Raw genomic sequence first — 21,033 nt, forward strand, 5'->3', positions numbered from 1 at the left:
CCTTCAAGTTACCTTTAGATTACGGCAGTAGCTTGTATGTAGTTAACTTACGGTTAGGGTGGCTAGGCTATCAAGGAAGTTACCGCCAACTTTCTGAGAACGTTGGCGCCAGTGGAGCCGCAATTCGGAGGCAGGTTTCTGAGAAAATTGAAGGCAACTTTCCGTCAACTTATAGATTGCCAACTTTTGGCCACCAACTTGCTCAGAAAGTGACTGACAACTTATTGGATTTCCAACTTTTGTTACCAACTTTCTCAGAAAGTGTCAACTTTGAAAATACCAACTTTTGCGGCCAACTTGGCGTCTAGTTCGGCTGTTAGTTTGACGCCAGTTTCTTGCCAACTTGGCCATCAGGGAACTTTTTACGATAAAAAAAGGTCGGTAATGTTCTTTCTTACCATTTCAGAAAGTAAGCTAATTTATACGTAGAAATGTCTACAATTTAACGGTAAAAAAATACTTTACAATTATGACTTATATTATATATTACTTACACTGGTCATAAAAATTAAGGGATAGAAAAAAAATCCGAAATTTTTAGGTGATTTTCAACATGCTGTAACTCGGTGAAAAATGGTCGCAGAAGAAAATTAAAAAAAGTAAATTGTAGCCTCAAGTTTTTAGTTTTCAGATCTGGACCTCAAATTTTTTTATCATGTACGGTTCCGGAGTAATCATAAGAAAACCAACGAAAAAAAAATTTTCAAAATTTTTGCTGGTCTACCACTAACTCTATGGGCGTCAATAAATTTTTTTGAATAATCCGACCTTATGATTCTTTTAGGAAATTTTATGCCCTTTAATTTAGCGGCCTGAAAAAGTCTCTACGACGATTTGGCGCTGAGTTATCAGTGATCAAAGCAAAAAAGTCCATTTTGGCTTTGATAATCAATAACTCCGGACATATTGGTCGTACAGAGAATGGAAGCAGAGTTTAGAAAACTGAAAAATATTCTCTATAAGGCAAAATTAGTGGCTTTTGATAGAAAAAATTTTTTTAAAGCGATATTGTTTAGTAAAAAACAGGTCAAAATTCGCAAATTTAAGGATATTCGGAAATCTTGCTATAACTTTGGATATAACGGATGAACAAAGGATATCTTTTTTTTTTTTTTCCAACCTCAAAGTGTCCTGAAAAAACCCTGAAAATTTCAAATCGCTGTGATTTTTCTTTCTTAGTGCCCCGAAGCTTTAAAATTATCGATTTTGTCAAAAATCACCATAATTGGTAGTTTCTCGGTTTTTATTCATTTTTTCGATTTGAAAATGTTTTTTTTCTATCAATAACCTTTATTTCCTTAATCAAAAAGATTGATTGTCGAAAAAAATTGAAAAAAAAAAATTTTTGAAAAAATTTTGTTTTTTTCAAAAATTCTTTTTTTCAAAAATTTTTTTTTTTCAAAATTTTTTTTTTATTATATCCGCAATGATTTATCATTATCAAAAAAAAAAATCCTAAAATTTTTTTTACCGCCAGCATTAGCGTTACCCAAAGCGTATGTTTGTTAAGTTGACATTTAAAGCAGATGCAGTTACAGCGGTAAAAAAAATTTTTTGAATTTTTTTTGACAATGATAAATCATTGCGGATACAATAAAAAAAAAAATTTTGAAAAAAAAAAAATTTTTGAAAAACAAAAAATGCGTATGTTTCTGTTTAGGTTTCAAGTATCGGGTGACAGGAAACGTTCCAAGACCACTCAAACCGTATTTATATATCTCTGAATACAAAATAAAGATTTATTTATCTATTTATTTAAAGTTTCTTATAAAAAAAATATCCAATTTAATGAGTATGTGCCATGACGATTTATTATTTAAATTATTGACTAAATATTGATAAGACGCAATAAGTGTTGTAAGATATTAATATACAATTTCAAATGAAATTTAAACACGCGCCTATTTATGGATCTCAAGTTTACTAATTAATTAACAGGTGGAGGCACCTGAGGACGTAACAGAGATTTCGTTAGGTGCGGCCCAGCCTTAAGGCTGGGCCGCACCTAACGAAGTCCTGAATTTAAGAATTCTAATTATTTATTAAATAATTATCATAACAGCAATTTTCTTAGCTTCCGACTAAAAGCCGAAGACGAACTTCCTCGGAAGATTTTCATCATCCGATTCCCATAAATATTCAAAGAATAATTAGAATTCTTAAATTCAGGACTTCGTTAGGTGCGGCCCAGCCTTAAGTTAACCGAAAATGTTTCACTGCAGAACTTGCTGAGCAATTATATTTGGAGTGTGGCTATCAGGGTGGGATGATACTCCGTGGTACCAACCTTGATATAGGGATTCTTAATACACCTTGGAAAAATGGAATGCTGTCTGTGGACCTTGAATATAAAAATTTTTCCCATAGAGAAAGTATAACCTTTTTACAGGTAAATTTCGGGATGCTCCTCAGGAGCAATGTGTATATATACATAAATACAACGTATTTCTAATAGGCCAGTTAACTTCTAAAAAACATTTTTAGTTGTAATTAAATAAACAAGTTTAAGATAAATAACGATAATAATACATGGTAACAATAACGACACTGTTAACAATGATTGTATCAATTGTAATATCAATAATGACAGTGATAATTACAATAATCAAGTAAAACTATCAAGTGTTTGGTTGTCAATCAGTATTGCTCTACAAGTGATCGCTTCGTGTTATTGTTACAAAATTAAAGTGTTACGAGTTGTATTTTCGTTTTTACTGAGACTTACAGTGTAAACGTCATTACTCTAAATTGGTAGTTAATTTATAATTTGTTGTGGGGTCGGGGCGTTTATATCTTGTACTGTTTTTTAAATGTCCTGTTTTAATAAATGTTTTAATTCGAGTCGAAGAAATGTGACATTCTGACAATTATACACTTGGTAGTTTAAGACATCATAGCTTTTATCAGTACCAAGGAATTCAGTATCTGTTATTCCTATATTATAAGTATCTGCAGCTTATAGCGATCATTGTTAATTGGATATTTATTCAGGTAAATTTTAACTATTTAATCTTATTTTTATTATATACTCCATTTTATTACCAGCAAATATCATGAATACTAATACTTGAGTTCATTTGTTATTTTTGCGAAAGATTTTACTTTAATCGTAATATTGTTTATTATTTATTTATATAGTCATAGGTTTTATACGTATACTTACAAACAAAGTTTATTTGCATCACGCTATAACCTTACTTCTAGAGTAAAGGTTTCCATACGTGATTTGAAGGGCAACTTATGATCATATTTTTTTTTTATTTCATTGATGCCTGGTCCTCTTTCTCGTGTGGATTTGCGAGTTTGTAGACATTACCCTAGCGAATTTGTTTATACCGAAAATTTAAGTTTCTTTTGGAATCATTTCCGGTATAGTAAAAATTGAATAACATTTCAGTATGTTTAAGAATTATACTCAATTCATACTCAGATTATACTCAAATCGTCTCATGTTTTGGGTATAATTTTTAGTTCAATTTTACTAGGTGTCGTTAGCCATTTGAAATTTTCCATTCAAATAACACACAAAAAATTTTTTCATTAGAAATATTATAACTTTTGAATCGTTCGAGAAAAAAATTTGACTAGAATATTTTTGTTGGGCATTAAAATTCCCAAGAAAAAGACCTGGGAATCGAATTTCTAAACTTGATATTTCGTATACTTACGGGCCATCAAAGTCTACAGTAAACAGAATTATACAGTTTTAAGACTTTATTATTAAAAATATCAATACCACGAGAAAATTCTTGAACTAAAATTTAATGAAGCAAGTAAAAAATGCAATTTACAAACTGGGCTCATAAAATAAATAGAGTTTCAACTTTTTTTATTTGTATTGTATTCCAGTTTTTGGCCTATATATTTTTTTTAATCGTTAACAAAATAAAGTCTTGAAACTGTATAATTCTGTTTACTGCAGACTTTGATGGCCCGTAAGTATACGAAATATTAAGTTTAAAAATTCGACTCCCAGGACTTTTTTTAGAAGATTTAATGCCCCACAAGAATATTCTAGAGTCAAATTTTTATCTCGAACGATTCAAAAGTTATAATATTTTTAATGAAAAGAAAATTTTTTTGAGTGTTATTTGAATGGAAAATTTCAAATGGCTAGCGACATCTTTTAAAATTGAGCTAAAAATTTTTCCCAAAGGGAGGATTTTTTTCTCGGTATATAGGTCCTTTTGAGGCCATAAATTCGATAGGTTGGTTTTTTCGGATTACCCTCATGTTTATACTATGGACATAAAGATTTTTAAAGTCTTCGATAACATTTTTAAAAAATTTATTCATAAGGATGTTCTTGGGTGAGGCTTACTATTAGATAAAAAATTCAAATTTTTTATTTTCGGCAAGAATGAATCAATAATTATCGTTCCCAGTCAATTCAAAAAAAAATATTATTAGAATTGACACAGGGATAATGATGTTACAAAATATTCTTTAATTGATGTAATTGATATGATTGTTGTAAAAAAGTAGTGTTATCGACGGTTTGAATTAATTATTAATAATTATAGTTAGTAAAACTGATATTGTGACATAACGTTATTAGCCGTTTTAAAAATCGGCAACAGCGTACGATGAAAAAAAAAAAAAAAAATTCGTCTGTATACACACAGACAAAGTATTGTCTAATTAAGAAATTTACTTTTTTCACAATAACTGTTCTATAAATATTTTCGATAGTTTAGAAAAAAAAATAAATTATCCAAATATTATTGAGATATTTTCAAAAATTTAATAGCCTCGGAAGAAAATTTGAAACTGGTAGCCTTCATTTGCCTCAGGAGTCGCACAAGAATGTCCTTAATATTTAATTTGTTTCTTTAAAGTATAAAAAATTGTAGATTGTCTGCTGTCTTTCCTGTCATGATGATAATTTTTAAATTTGTTTCTATTCTTCAGTTAAAAATATTCTTTTTCATGGAATATTTAATCATTTAAAAATTTAAAATAGATTTTACATTATGAGTGTGATATAGCAGACATCAGACAAATTTAAAATTATTAACAAATCGAGTAAATAATTAATAAAATAAAATTTAAAAAAATGCGCATTCAAAAAATTTTGAAATTAATAGTTCTTTTTTCATAAATATTATTTTTTAAATTATTTATCTTATTTATTTATAATTTCAAAGTTGTCTGATGTCTGCTCAATTCACACTCGTTTTACATTAATATTATTTAATAATTGTTAATATTTTCACTATGAATAAATGCAAAAAATAACTCATTTTATTTACTGTTCCGATATTAGGACAACCGAATTCCCGTATTGGGACAAGGCGATTTCAGCGTTCCGGTATTGGGTCTTTTGGGTGTCATAGAAAAAAATTTTTTTTTATATTGAGTTTAAGAAAAATTAACTAATTTGATTATTTTTGAATAGGTAAATGTCTATTCTATATGATGTGATAAATTATTTTGGCTTATAATCTATTTGAATATTTTTTAAACGATAAAAATCAGTCGTATACCCTTCGTTGGGACATTTACCTTACTTTCAACATATTCCCGTTCGGAAATATTTGTACATTATTTTAAAACTAATAGGTTATAAAAATTAAATATGGAAATAAAGCATTAGAACTACAGTTGAACTGTTATTTTTCAACTGGTTCCGTAGCGTAGTGGTATTATCGTGGGTCTCGCGCGTTTAAGATGTTATGTGTTAGGTTCGAATCCTCCGTAGGGTAGTCGCGAAAATTCGTTTCTCAGAGAGAAGAGCGTGTAGGTATGATATTAGTATGTTAATGTAGTATAAACGTATTTATCCTTGTACGTCACTTGAATTGAGAATAAAAAAAGAAAAATTAATTTTTTGAATTTATCATTGTTGAAATAATTGAAGGCGCCAAACTAACATAGTAGCTAAAACTATGAATTCTTAATAGTAGTTACTATATTTATTAGACTGATTCAGAAAAAATCGACTAATTTTTTTTTTCTTCATTCCCGGGAAAAAATGTTTTTATAAAATTTTATATTATTTTATAAAATTTTATACAATTTTGTAAATTTTGTAAGATTTTATAAGATTTTACAGCAAAATTTTATAAAAATTCATACAATTTTATAAAATTTTACAATATTTAATACAATTTTATAAAATCTTATAAAATCTTCTAAAATTTTATAAAGTAAGATCTGAGTAAGGAACGTAATAAATAAATGTAATTTTATAAAATTGTATAAAATATAACAAAATTTTATAAAGTTTTACACAATTGTATAAAATTATATAAAATTTTATACAATTTTATAAGACTGTACAGCGAAATTTAATAGAATTTCATATAATTTTATCAAATTTCATAGAATTTTATAAAATTTTATAAAATTTTATATGGTAAGATCTTAAAAGGGAAGTCATTATTAGATAAAATTTTATATAATTGTACGAAATTTTATAAGATTTTATGAAATTGTATAAACTTTTATACGATTACATAAAATTATATAAATTTTTATACAATCTTATAAAATTTTATAAAGTAAGATCCTAGTGAGGGAAGTAATAATTAAATGAAATTTGATATAATTGTATGAAATTTTATAAAGTTTTGTCCGATTTCATAAAATTATATAAAATTTTATACAATCTTATACAATTTTATATAATTTTATGAAGTAAGTCCTTAGAAGAGAAGTAATATTTAGATGAAATTTTATAAAATTTTATAAAGTTGTATACGATTTCATAAAATTATATGCGATCTTATAAAATCTTATACAAATTTATACAATTTTATAAAGTAAGATCTCAAAAGGGGAGTAATGATTTGATAAACTTTTATATAATTGTATGAAATTTTATAAAATTATATAAAATTTTATAATATTTCATAAAACTTTATTGAACTTGATGTCACTATTGCATCTAGTGTAGGGTAGCATTTTGTAAAATTTGATAAAATTTCACACAATTTTATAAAGTTTATTTCAAATTATTATAAAATTTGTTATAAATTCAAAGTAAATAAATAAAATTTTCAATGGCCATAAAAAAAAAATTTCATTTTTGCGGGCAAAATATGGTGATAAACAAATATGAAAATTATATTACAAAAAATATATTTGATTACCTAAATATATGCAGGGTACCCCCACCAAAATGTAGAAAAAAAAAAAAAATTCTGAATATTGAATAAGTTCGATTTTATCAAAATTTTTTGTAAGTTATTTACATTAAGAAAAATTATATTTTACACAATTATTGGATGCAAAGGAAGATCAAAAAGTTTTTAATAGTTTTTATCATAATACAAAAGTCTTTAACATTTTTCGACCGGCACTCGATTCTTGAAAAAGTTTAACGAAAAAAATTCAAAATAACGCTCAATTATATTTACAAAAGTAATTTTGGGATGGTTATAATAGATTTAAAAAAAAAAAAATTTTTTTTATAATATTTTAGAAGTACCTCGTTTTGCCTACCCCCGACACCCCTTTCTCTTACATATTTATATATATATTACATAATATGATAATTTTAAATTTAATTTAAAAGTTCAAAGGTTTCGCCATTAATTCAAAAATAAAAATCATGAAAAATCAATAAATTTAATTAATTTTAAAATTTTATGTCCATTAAACAGTCGATAGTTGAATTATTCAAATCTTTTTTTTATATATAATTATAAATTTATACTATGAAATATGGCTGATAAGAATTCATGAGTAATCATAAATACAGCCACGAATATTTCTAAGCTACAATTGACCAATAGACGAGCGGAGCAGACTACGATTCTTCAATAAAAAAAGTTAAGCAGCATCGAGGTTGGCCATTAATTGGATGGGTGACCTGTCCCGGAAAGAAAAAATCATTTTATAAAACTTTATAAAATTTTATAAATTTTACAAAATTTTATACAACTTTATACTGAAAATGGCCTGGTAAAATTTTATGAAATTTTACAAAGTTTTATAAAATTTTATGAAACTTTATAAAATTTGATAAAATTTTACCAGGCCATTTTTAGTATAAAATTTTATAAAATGTTAGTACTAAAATTTTGTAAAATTTTATAAAATTTTACAAAATCTTATAAAAACATTTTTTCCCGGGTTATATCGAAAATATTGTTGGAAATGACGAAAAAAAAAATACTGTGAAAGTTTGAGCTCTTAATATTAATATTGACATCTGCCGCATCGCAATTTTCTACTTCCCGTTTAAATAACATGGGAAAATTTATTTTTTAAGCTTTAGAATTTTGTAGCTCTCGGTGGACCAATACTTTTGAATGTTCAAGACATATTCTTATGGGAAATTTGACGCTCTACAAAGAAGGTCTCTTATAATTTTTCGATATTTTTAGTCCTTCAAAAGTAATTCGAAGTTAAAGTTAGATTTTTACATTTTTTAATTTTTTTGACGCAACCATCAACTTTTTCCGAAAATTTTAGAGGACATTTTTTGTAGAGCATTTTATTTCCTACAACTTATATCGGAGAAAATATTCGATATTTCTCATAAGTCGTAAGTTATTCGCAATTAACTGAAAATTTAATATAATTAATTTTAAGCAATAAAATTTAGATTATTTAATAAAATTTTCAGTTAATTGCAAATAACATACGACTTAAGTGAAATATCGAAAATTTTCTATGTGATAAGTTGTAGGAAATAAAATGCTCTACAAAAAACGTTCTCTAAAATTTTCGGATAAAGTTGATGGTTGCGTCAAAAAATTTAAAAAATGTGAAAATTTATCGTCAATCTAACTTTAACTTCGAATTACTTTGAAAGAAATAAAAATATCGAAAAATTATAAGAGACCTTCTTTGTAGAGCGTCAAATTTCCCATAAGAATATGTCTTGAACATTCAAAAGTATTGGTCCACCGAGAGCTACAAAATTCCAAAGTTTAAAAAATAAATTTTCCCATGTTATTTAAACGGGAAATAGAAAATTGCGATGCGGCAGTTGTTACTATTAATATTAAGAGCTCAAACTTTCACAATATTTTTTTTTCGTCATTTCCAACAATATTTTCGATATAATGCAGAAAAAAAAAATTAGTCGATTTTTTTGAATCAGTCTAATATTTATATTGTGATAATAATTATATCGAATTAGGCTTGTTAACTATAAAAGTATGGTTGTCATAACAATTTTCTTCTGGACATGCTGAATAAGAAACTGTTAAATTTACTACTAAATAGCCTTGACTATACTTTTCTGTTACTGTAACTAATATCATATCAGTTAACAAAACTGCAGTTAATAGTGGAGGTCTCATTCAACTATGTTTTTTATAGTTCAGAAAACCATTTTTTTCTCTCAGTGTGCACCAGAGTAATGCGCTGAAATCAAAATATTTAGGAAATACTCCAAAATTCATTGATTTAAATACACATTTTTATTGGCATAAGCAAAATATTGGGTAACTTAGTAAAAAAGCTCATTGGGTTTATTGATGATTGGTCTTCGTTACTTTTTTTTTATAGAATGGCTGATAAAAACGCTGAAAGAGAGGCTCTGCGAGGCGTTATTCAACAATGGAATGCTAATCGATTGGACCTCTTTGAACTCTCGGAACCTAACGAGGTAAAGCTTTGTTTGTCACTTTTATTCAATATTTACTTAAGAGAAATATTCGTTAATTTATTTATATACATACTCTCTAAACATGAATTAGTCACAATTTCATTGATTGCGTTAGTGAAGCAGTATTCACTTGACAATCTGTGTATTTCAACAACAAATTAGTGAATTTTCACTAATGAATTTAGATTTATAATTTTCACTAGAAAATTAATGATTTTCACTAATGATCTAGCGATATTTTCATAATTTCAACAAGTGAAGCTGATATGCACTTCTAAATTTGTGAATTTTACAATTTTATTAGTCACATTAATGATTTTCACTAATGATTTAGCGACATTTTCATAATTTTCACAAGTGAAGCTGTTATGCACTTCTTAATTTGTGAATTTCACTAATTCACTAGTAACTTTAACTAGCAAATAATTAAATATTTTATTATATATGAATATAATTAATAATTATGGTGCTATTTTTAAAAATTTTAATAAAAAACTTTCAAAATAAAAAAAATTAGAAGTACAGAACAATAATATATTTATATGAAGAGTACGTCAATCATAACATCACGGATTGTTTATTTCTTTATCAGTTATTGTTTGGTATCATAGCAAATATACTATTTACACTCACGCGATCACATGCGTAGGTCAGCGTAGTGGATAGCGTCAAAGACTTTGAATCGGAAGGATGCAGGTTCGAGCCCAGCAGTCATCAGGATTTTTCCATCAATCAAAATCATGTATACTTCCTCTAAGTAATGATTCTAATACAATGATCACATTTCGGATCTAATTACAAGTGTCTTATATTTTTTTTCGCAATATAATATTTTTTTTCACTGATGAAATCAGTGTATTACTATATTCACTTTTCCATTTAGTGGATTCGCATATTCACTTATCAGATCAGTGAATTTTAATATTCACATATTCATTTAGTGAATAGTCACTAATTCTGAGTGGTACGATTGTCACATTGACAAAAAGTGAATATTCACTTAGAATTAGTGAAAAATCACTAATTCATGTTTAGAGAGTAGTCTAATTTACATTTCTAAAACCTTGTTGAATAAACTTAGTTTGTAATGAAATATAGCTTCCAACTCATTAGATTTGAAATGATGTCTAGATTAACGTTCTCAGAAACTATGACAGTTCGACACGAATTACTATTGTTATAGAAAAGTTGGATTTTTTTGGAAAGGGTTTCAGTTTTTTTCTTATGAGTTGAAAATCGGAAAACATAGCATAAATAAAAATAAATTTGTAAAATCTAAAAGTGAACACCTCAAATGCTCATATTATATTTTCATTGATCAATTAATTTTTATATTTACACGAAATATTCTTTGACGGTAGAAATCGACAATACTTCTTTACTTGATCGAAAAAACTAGTTTCAAATAATAAATAAAATAAAAACTAACCTAACTACATCTACTGAAATTGCGGTTGGTTTTCGTTGGAAATCAATGCCGAAACATTTATCTTGTCGAGTAATTATACGATATGAGCCTTCAAGCTTATTCTTTATGTTCACTTTCCAATTGGTACGTAAGCTGAGTAAGACAGCTGGCAATGCGTCATACCAAGACTTTTGATGACACAAAAGCGCTGATTTTAGCTGACTATGAAGTCGTTCGACGACACCATTAGCTTGCGGGCGATACGGCGTAGTGTGTAGGTATTTTATTTCGTACAATATCAATAAAGGTTGAAATAATGATGACTTGAACTGTGGCCCTTAGTCCAAGGCTATACGTTTCAGTACACCGTGGCGTGAAATCCAGTGCAGTGATAGTGCATTCGCTATTGTCTCCGCAGTTCCATTGGATAAGGGGACAGCCTCAGGAAACCTAGTGAATCTATCGATGACCGTCAAACACTGATTAAAGCCTTTTCAAATTTTTAAAGATACTAAGTCGATATTTATGTGCTCGAATCGCTCGGTTGGTGTTTCAAAGTCAGTGATCGGCAATGACATGTGTCTCTGGATCTTATCCTTCTGGCAATCGATGCAAGATTTAGCCCAATCTCGGCAGTCTTTGTTGAGTGATGGTCAGACGTATCTTTTCGAGACCAATATTAATGACCCTTCAATTCCAGGGTGAGCGAGCGTGTGTAAAGAGTCGAACACTTTTTTCTCAGCAGTCTTGGAACGTATGGACGTACCTGAAGTGGTGTCACAATACAGTGCGGGTCCATTGTCAAGTTAAATCGTCTTTTAATTTAAAGCAGTTGTTTGACGTAATAACTGTTGAAGTTCGTCGTCATTTTGTTGAGCGTTAGCCAGTTCTTGTGACGTGACAGCAGTAGATACTGCTTCGAAACGTGACAATATGTCAGCGACTATATTGTCTGTACCCAACACATGTCGAATATCGGTGGTAAATTGACCGATAAAATTGAGTCGACGAAATTGCCAAGGCGATGCTTTTTCGTTGCGCTGTTTGTAAGCGTGCTGAAGCGGCTTGTGATTAGTATAGATCTTAACATTCCGGCTTTCGAAGATACGCCGAAAGTATTTAACAGCCTCGTAGATGGCGTTCAATTTGCGGTTCTACGTCGACAATTTTTGTATAAACGGGGACACTTTTCGACTGAAGAATGGCAGTGGTTGCTAGTTGTTATTCACTTTTTGTTGTGAAACGGCTCCACTACTAATTTCGGATGCGTCGGTGAATATTGCTCAGTCAGCATCGATTTTTCGGTGCCTCAATAGAGTAGCATCCGCGAGAGCGCGCTTCGTTGATTTGAAAAACTCCTGAAGTTCAGATATTCAGTTGACTAGAACCTTTAACTCTTGGACCTTCCATAACTTTATTTAACGGTGCTAGAATTTTTGCAGCGTTCTTAATAAACTTTCTGTGGAAATTCACCGTGCCGAGAAATCAATGACGAGCTTTAACGGTTGTAGGAGGCTCGAAATTGACAATGGTTTCAACTTTTTCCAGTAACTGCTTGATTTAATCTTTTGTGATGAGATGGCCGATATATTTTACTTCCGGCAGACCGAACTGACATTTTGGTACGTTTATTACCAGTTCGTATTCACGGAGAGGCTCGAATAAAATTCGGACGTGCTCCATGTGTTCCTTTTCGTCATTAGATGCTGTTAAAATATCATCGATATACAGGAAAACGAAATCAAGGTCACGAGTGACCTCGTCGATAAATCGTTGAATTGTTTGAGCAGCGTTTTTAAGCCCAAACGTCATAAACCGAAACTCAAACAGTCCGGAAGGCGTATTAATCGCCATTTTCGGCACGTTCTCTGGTGCAACAGGTATTTGCAAAAATGCCTTTGCACAATTGACAACTGAAAATATATTTTTACCGTGTAAAAATGCGGCAAAGTCATCGAGATAACATATTTATCGATAAGCGTTCGATCGTTGAGTGGACGGTTATCACTGCACGACCTCCATTCTCCGGACTTCTTCTGTGCTAAATGAAGTGGTGAAGCCTAGGCGCTGTTAAACGGTCTGCAAATACCTTCCTTGATCATTTTTCAGAACTCGGCTTGTCCGATTTTCAGCTTATCTGGAGCCAGGCGTCTCGCTTTACACGAAACTGGCGGTCCAGGTTTCGTTCGTATATGATGCACCGTTGAATTTTTTTTCGTCTTGCGTCTTGGTAATATCATATACGCAGAATTACTATCGACTGCTTTAACATTTGTTTCTGCCGATGTCGTGTGAGAATTTCTGGGTGTCAATAAACTACTAATGCCATCACGAAGGCATTTTCGTTTTCAGTCGACTAGTAAGTCATAATGACTTAAGAAGTCTGCATTTATAATCGGTTTAGTGGCGTCAGCGATTATGAAATTTTCTGAAAATTCACAACGAAGTCCAAGGTTTAATGTTAACAACTTTAAAACATAGGTTTGAATTATCGAGCCGTTTGCGGCATACAATTGGTAACCTATGAGTGTACTGCTTGATTTCAGCCAGTCACGTGGGAAGACAGACAAATCGGAGACGGAATCGACAGGATATTCCGTGCCTAATGTTCGGTCTCTGATAAGCAGGCGACGAGAAATCGATTGAGGAACATTAGCCGCCTTTACTGATATAAGCTAAATCGGTTGATTCATTTGAAAGTTATAGGTGATCAAAATTTTTCCAATCTAAAAAAAAAATCATCCTTCGCCGCTATATCTGTAAATAACTTTTACACCACAAGTCATAGCTTATTCTGTTCGAAGCATCTTCATTCTCATTTAGTAAGGTTTCAATTATTTTGCTTATCTTACGATTTTAACTGTTTCTATAATAATTTGATGACCATGCACATCTTGAGAAAAATAGAGCCAAAAATTTCTGTGGCTTTATCCTTAGATAACCTTTAAGTGATACGTCATAACGAAATTCTGTTGTCTGTATTGTTGTAACATAAAATACGGTTCAAATAGTACGATTGTAACTTAATTAACAAATGTATCTTTTGTTTAATATGAGGTTTCATAAGCATGTATATAGTTGGCGTAATATGTCGGTAATATTTTTATGGCGAGTTTCTGACTAGTTTTGATTTTTATTTTATAATGAATTATACTTCTTTAATGAGGGTTCCTAATCTTTAACTTGTTTTGAGAAATCTACTTTCCATCCTGGCGACCAGATGGCATTTTTATCTTCCCGCTAAGAAAATTGTAAATTTTCAAAAATTCGGGAAGTTATTGATTTCGGTCCGATTTACGAAAATCGAATTTTCATCAGATGTCGACGTTTTGAGGTCCTAGGAAGCTATTCTGACTAATTTCAAGATGATGTCCGAGTGTATATATGTATGTATGTACGTACGTACGTACGTACGTATGTAATTACCTGTATCTTTTGAACGGATGAACTGATTTTGAACTTTAAGGTGTAATTCGACGCGGCTTGTCAATACCTTGAAGCTGAAAGAAAATTGAGTTTGATCGGTAGCGCTCGTTCAAAGATATTCCAAAAATAAAGTTTTTTCAAAACTGTTTTTTTTGGATAACTTTTGATGTGCTCGATGGATTGATTCCAAAATGGACTGGGCTCTAGAGCTTTATAAGCCGCGTCGAATGCCGCCTCAACCATCAAAATCGCTTCATTCGTTCAAGAGAAACCGTTGTCGAAAGAATTAAAAAAAAATTTTTTTTTCTAGTTTTTTTGAAATATCTCAAAATCGACTCGATAAATCAATTTAAAAATTTGATCAGCTTTAGAACTTGATAAAACGCGTCGATTGCCACCTCAACCGTCTCAATCGGTTTATTTGTCTTAGAGATATCGTTGGAGAAAAAATGGTATAAAACGTTTTTTTTTCGAAAACAACAGCATTCAAACGTATTTTCGAGCTCGAAGAGCTCGAAAATGTATTCACAATAGTGTTTTCGAGGTTCTTGAGCTCGAAAATGTATTCACAATAGTGTTTTCGAGGTTCTTGAGCTCGAAAACAGCGGGAAGTTTTCGGGCTGGCCCGCAGGGTCAACTGACAGACCGATTTTTTTAAATAGATTTTAAATGGAAAATTTATAGTGTAAAATAGTTTTGTCACAGAGTAAGTACACATGAACCCTTTAGATCATTTTCACATTGTTGGATTTAGTCGACTCATCAAGAGATTTTGTAAACAAAAAATACACCCCACTACATGAAGAGAAAAGTCAAGTAAATATTTCTATGCAGCATAGTAATGGTTACATTATTCTATAGTTTGTGTCACGCCGCTTTTATGTGACTGCTTACATAAACTATAGAGTAATGTAACGATTACTATGCTTCATAGGAATATTTACTTGATAATTCTCTCCGCGTACTAGTTATCAAAATAATAAATAGTTGTTGCATCAACTTTGAACCCTAATCATTAAGCCAATAATATATTTTTGAATTCCGGCTTAAAATCTATGGTTTATGAATTTTATATCATCGGAAGAGTTCTCAAAACCGTAAAAAAAAATTTATTCATAAGTATTAAGCCCAAGTTAGAGGATGATATTGAGATAAAAAATCGAAACCCTCCAAAGTGCTTTCTATAGATGTCTTATTTAATTTCTTTGTTCAATAAGTGTTTTTTCAACTAAGATAATTGTCTCTTCATAGGACCTGGAATTTCATGGAGTCATGCGATTTTATTTTCAAGATAGTGGTCAAAAAGTGGCTACAAAATGTATCAGAGTTGCATCAGATGCTACTAGCCAAGCAGTAATTGAAACTCTTATTGAGAAATTTCGTCCAGATATGCGAATGCTGAGTGTCCCTGAGTATGCACTTTATGAAATTCACGAAAATGGAGGTTTGTATGTTTTATATAATTTTATTTTTATAGGTAATTGCAGCCTTGCATATAATTTTTTATTGAATTATAAATTTTATAAGAGCTATTTTTATGCTGTCTAATCAGGAGGCACGGTAGTTTCTCGCGCCAAGTACACGTTAAAACACATGTATATGTGTGAAGAATCATGGCGCGAGCCTGCCATGTCTCTTTACCGTATATCGAACGGTATTTAGCTCCAATTTTTAAGAACTTTTTAAAAAAAAAAAAACTTTTAGAAAATTGTTTTTTCATTTGAAAGATGATTGATTGTTCGTCATAAAATTATGAAAGTTTACCCATTTTGGTCATGAGAACTCATTTAAATAATTGAATTTAGCTAGCATATACTATAGCACCCCCATTACCATAATTCATATTCGGAGTCAAATATATTATTTAATAAACTACTTTTAGGGAGATTCATAAATAGAATAAATTAAAAATATTTTTTAAGTTCAAATGTTGTTATCATACTTGATAAAATTTTTTAATAGCTAGGTGATTTTTATAAAATATTATACTAATATATAGAAACTTTGATTTTTCAAAACGATTTTTTTTGCTTGCTGTTCAAAATTTTCAAAAACTTTGTACTATTCGGGGGACTATTATGAAAATCAATCAAATTTTACGTTTAAATGAAATTGAGATCACCATGAAAAAAAATAGCATGGAGTTTAATAAAAAAAAATCGGTCTGTCAGTTGACCCTGCGGGCCAGCCCCAAAACTTCCCGCTGTTTTCGAGCTCGTTGAGCTCGAAAACATTATTGTGAATACATTTTCGAGCTCTACGAGCTCGCAAATACTTTTGTATGCCATTGTTTTGTAAAAAACCATTTTTTAGCATTTCTTTCTCCCACGATATCTCGCGAACGAATTAACCGATTTTGATGGTTGAGGCGGCAATCGACGCGTTTTGTCAAGTTCTAAAGCTGATAAAATTTTGGATTCGATTTATCGAGTCGTTTTTGAGATATTTCAGGAAAAATAAAAAAAATTTTTTTTTTTAATTCTTTCGACAGCGGTTTCTCTTGAACGAATAAACCGATTTTGTTGGTCGAGGTGGCATTCGACGCGGCTTATAAAGCTCTAGAGCCCAGTCCATTTTGGAATGAATCCATCGAGCACATTAAAAGTTATCCAAAAAAAACATTTTTGAAAAAACTTTATTTTTGGAATATCTCTGAACGAGCCCTACCGATCAAGCTCAATTTTCTCTCGGCTTCAAGATATTGACAATCCGCGTCGAATGGCACCTTAAAGTTCAAAATCGGTTCATCCGTTCAAAAGATACAGGTATTTACATACGTACGTACGTACGTACGTACGTACGTACGTACATACATACATACATACACTCGGACATCATCTTGAAATTAGTCAGAATAGCTTCCTAGGACCTCAAAACGTCGACATCTGATGGAAATTCGATTTTCGTAAATCGGACCGAAACCAATAACTTCCCGAATTTTTGAAAATTTACAATTTTCTTAGCGGGAAGTTAAAAAAAAAAAACAATGTAACGTTCGAATAAGAAATATCATAAAATTTTTAAATATTTTATGACATTGTGTAAAAATTTACAAAAAAATTAAAATTCTATGAAATTTTATGTAATTTTAGAAGATCATTTCCTTACAGATTGTTGAGCAGAAAAAAAAAATTAATCTAAGTGGGATTCGTACCCAGGCTCGCTAGGTACTTTTAAAGATAGTTGTTGGTATTATTAATATTATTTCAAGCCTGGTTTCATCGTATTTATTCTTATGTTTCATCTTGCACGGCCAAAACAGGTGTCTTTTTAGGCGGTAAATGAAAAATCAAAGTGAGTCGTAACTTTTACGATTAAATCGGTTCTTGAATTTCCACTCAGGTAAATTTGCTAAAAAATCTTCTGAAAGAGATTTTCTGTATCTTGATTCGTTCGTAAGTTATGAATTTTTCACCATGCTACTAATCAAAAAATCGAAAATTATAAACAACCACCTCTTAATATCAATACTAAGAGCTTAAATTTTAACTGGTGCCATGTTTTAAAATACCCGTTTGATTTTTTTATGTTCTTTAAAAAAAAAAACATAGTCCCTTAACTTAAAACAGTCTAATATACACTTATCCAAAAAATTAAAAGAACAAGAAAATTTTATAAATTTTTTAGTGATTTTTGGAAGGCTGTATTTTCGTGAAAAATAATCGTTTCGAAAAAATAAAAAAAGCAAATTGAAGCTTGAAATCTCTGGTTTAAAGATCTTCCAGCAAAATAATTTTTTGAGCGACGGTTTTTGCGGAATCATAAGAAATAGCTCGAGACAAAATTTTTCTGTTTTTTGGGTCTACGGGGCTGGGAAAATTTTTTTCAGAAAAATCAACTCCTGGTTCGTTCAAGAAATTTATTCAGCTACAATTTGCTTTTTTTATTGCACACCTCAAGCGCGAAAGCGCTAGGGGTGCTTTACTGACGGTTCTTCCACGTTGACAATTTCACTCATCCAAAAATAATTCTATACTCTTTCCATAGCTCAAAAATAGATTAAATTGTGTATTCGCATGCAGATAATTTATTAAGGAATAATTTAAACCCAATTTTGAATCGATTTGTTAATTCATTGATTTTAAATTAATTATTTTAATCCAAGAAACTAGTGCTGTCAATTGTTACGTATGAATCTTCGTAAGCACGATAACTCACGAAGAAAATAATTAATCGGCCTAAAATTTTTTTTATTGTCTTTGTATTTTTTATCACAAGAACCCTTACGAAAATTACTATTTGAATCCTTTTAGTTTAATTGTAATTAATTAACGACGTAAAACCGATTATTCGTGAGAAATTTAGCTGCTATTTTTACTGTTGTTATTATTTTTTTCATTGTTTCTCTCTATCAACTACTGATGGCAGCACTGGCGTATCAACATGTTTGAAAAAAAGCGACATCTAAGATAAAAGGCGGGATATTTAAAAAAAAATAAAATAAATTAAAATCCATTAAAAGAAAAAAAAATGTTAGTAAAAAAGTATTAAACTGAAAATAAGAACTAAAAAAATCAAATTGATTATTTTTAAGTTGAATAAAAGTTCATAATAAAAAAAAATTCATTAATATTACGTAATAAAAGTAATGATTAAAAATAAAATGAGCGATTGAGGTGTGCACTTTTGGATTTTCCAACATTTTCTCTGTACGACAATTTGCTGCTGAGATATCAGCCTTCAAATGAAAAAGGATCCTTTTGTCTTTGATTATTGATATCTCAGCAATTAATGGCCGCACAGTAATTTAAAGGGCAGTTTGAGAAACTTACATAAATTTCTCTCAAGCTCCATTTTCGATTAAAAAAAAAATTTTTTTCATCCTTAATAACAATTTGATAAACCCACAAAAATGGACATTTTATGGTTTTTCAGTCAATTCATCGCTACTTTGCAAATATTGATGGAAAGTGTAATGTTGCCAGGTGATTTTATAGCTTAATGTACCCCCACAAACTCTGGAAATTTTCAGATTGAACCATTGAACTGTTTGTCCATGCCGATTGCTGAACGTTTAACAAAACAATTAAAGGAATAAGTTTTGTTCCTCAATTTGTGTAATTATTATCAAAACGAAAAAATTAATTTTTTTCGGGTTTTGTTTCATTTTTGCGTTAGTTATTCAATAAATGTAAGGTAAAGAGAAAAAAAAATATTTTCCAAAAAAACGAAAAAAAACTCGAGTAAAACGTAAAATAAAAAAAAGTAAAAAAATTCTTGTTTTATCTCGTTCTTCGGAAATTTTTTTTTCCTCTTTACCTTAGATTTACTGAATAATTAACGTAAAAATGAAAATCTTTAAACTAGAGATTTCAAACTTCGATTTGCTTTTTTTATTTTTTCGATACGATCATTTTTCACGAAAATATAGCCTTACGAAAATCACTAAAAGTTTTATAAAATTTTCTTGTTCCTTTAATTTTTTGGATAAGTGTATATGGGGCATTCCATGCCAAATCACCGAGGTTTTGACCCGACCCCCTTCGATTTCGCTGAAACTTTTTTATCATTTTTTATCCTACCAAAGACATTTTTCTGAATTTTTTTCAGATTTTTTTACCCAACCCAAAAAAAGTTACGAATTTTTTTAAAAAACCGCTTTTTTTTTTTTAAATTGCTATAACTTTCTCACAAATTAATCTTTTGGCACTTTATATTTTTGAAAATTCATGTTTTTAAATGTAGTTTTTAGAAAAAAATACAAAAAATTTTTCGGAAGTCACGATATATGAAATATTTCAGTTTTTTCAGTAAAACCGTCATTTTTTCGAAGTCCGAAAACCTTCGATTCTCAATTTTTTTGTCTCAAAAAATACTTCAACCAAGACAGTATTATCCCCGCTGTTCCCATTTTGTGCCGATTTCCGTGGATATTTTTTCTTTTTCGATTGAAAATAAAGAAATTTCTAAATTTGGCTTATTTTTTATGACTTTGCGCTGAAGTTTTTTTGGATTGTTTTTAAAAGCTCAGAAGTTGAATAAAATTGGACATAAACAACCGTAAAGTATATGAGGGGCAAAGATTGATTTTTTCGGAAGAAAATTCCTAATTTTCAAATATAGTGAAACCTAAACTTACAATTAACCTTTTCAATAAGACAATTTATAGATAAACTGAGAAAAATATCGATAGCCCGAACTGAGAATCGAACCTAGACCATGTCGGTATCGCGCCGAGTGCTCTACCAGTTGAGATATCCGGTACTATACTATATTCTGTTCAATTTGATCTAAAATTGTCTATAAGGCTATCTATATTGTGTGTGTGTGTGTGTGTGTGTGTGTGTGTGTGTGTGTTAAAGGTTAAAAAAACATTATAAGTTAGAAGGAAGAAAAGAAGGTTAAAAAACATTATAAGTTAGTACTTTCTTAGTTACGATTCACAAGCAAATTATCATGAATTAAAATAAAATTCTTTACTTCAATTTTGTTAAAAAACTCAATTTACTATTCTACTATTTTCTAAACTTTTATCATTGTAATTGTCGTGTATTATTGCACACCTCAAGCGTTAAAGCGCTGGTGTGCTTTATGATCGCTCTAAATTTTGTTTTGATTTTATCGGTTAACCTTATCTTATTCTAAAATAATAGAATTTATCATTTATTAAAATTTTTTAAACTTAATTTCTTTA

The 21,033-nt window shown here is 29.8% G+C and overlaps 1 protein-coding gene across 6 annotated transcripts in view; it reads left to right on the plus strand.

The window, feature by feature from the left end:
* The first annotated feature begins 2,237 nt into the window (after window positions 1–2,237).
* The window catches only part of LOC130669641 (afadin), a 167,445-nt gene continuing 148,649 nt past the window's right edge, over window positions 2,238–21,033 (plus strand). For 2 of the 6 annotated variants that reach the window (XM_057472644.1, XM_057472642.1), the window contains exons 1-3: window positions 2,279–2,991; window positions 9,466–9,565; window positions 15,651–15,843. In XM_057472644.1, coding sequence (XP_057328627.1) covers window positions 9,467–9,565; window positions 15,651–15,843 — 292 coding nt within the window. In that variant the 5' untranslated portion in view covers window positions 2,279–2,991; window position 9,466. Of the gene's footprint in view, window positions 2,992–9,465; window positions 9,566–15,650; window positions 15,844–21,033 lie in introns of all 6 variants that reach the window. The other 4 variants (XM_057472640.1, XM_057472643.1, XM_057472641.1 and 1 more) reach the window with 3 other exon arrangements.

The sequence above is a fragment of the Microplitis mediator genome, chromosome 6 (assembly GCF_029852145.1).
Source record: "Microplitis mediator isolate UGA2020A chromosome 6, iyMicMedi2.1, whole genome shotgun sequence".
Classification (NCBI taxonomy): Eukaryota; Metazoa; Arthropoda; class Insecta; order Hymenoptera; family Braconidae; genus Microplitis; species Microplitis mediator.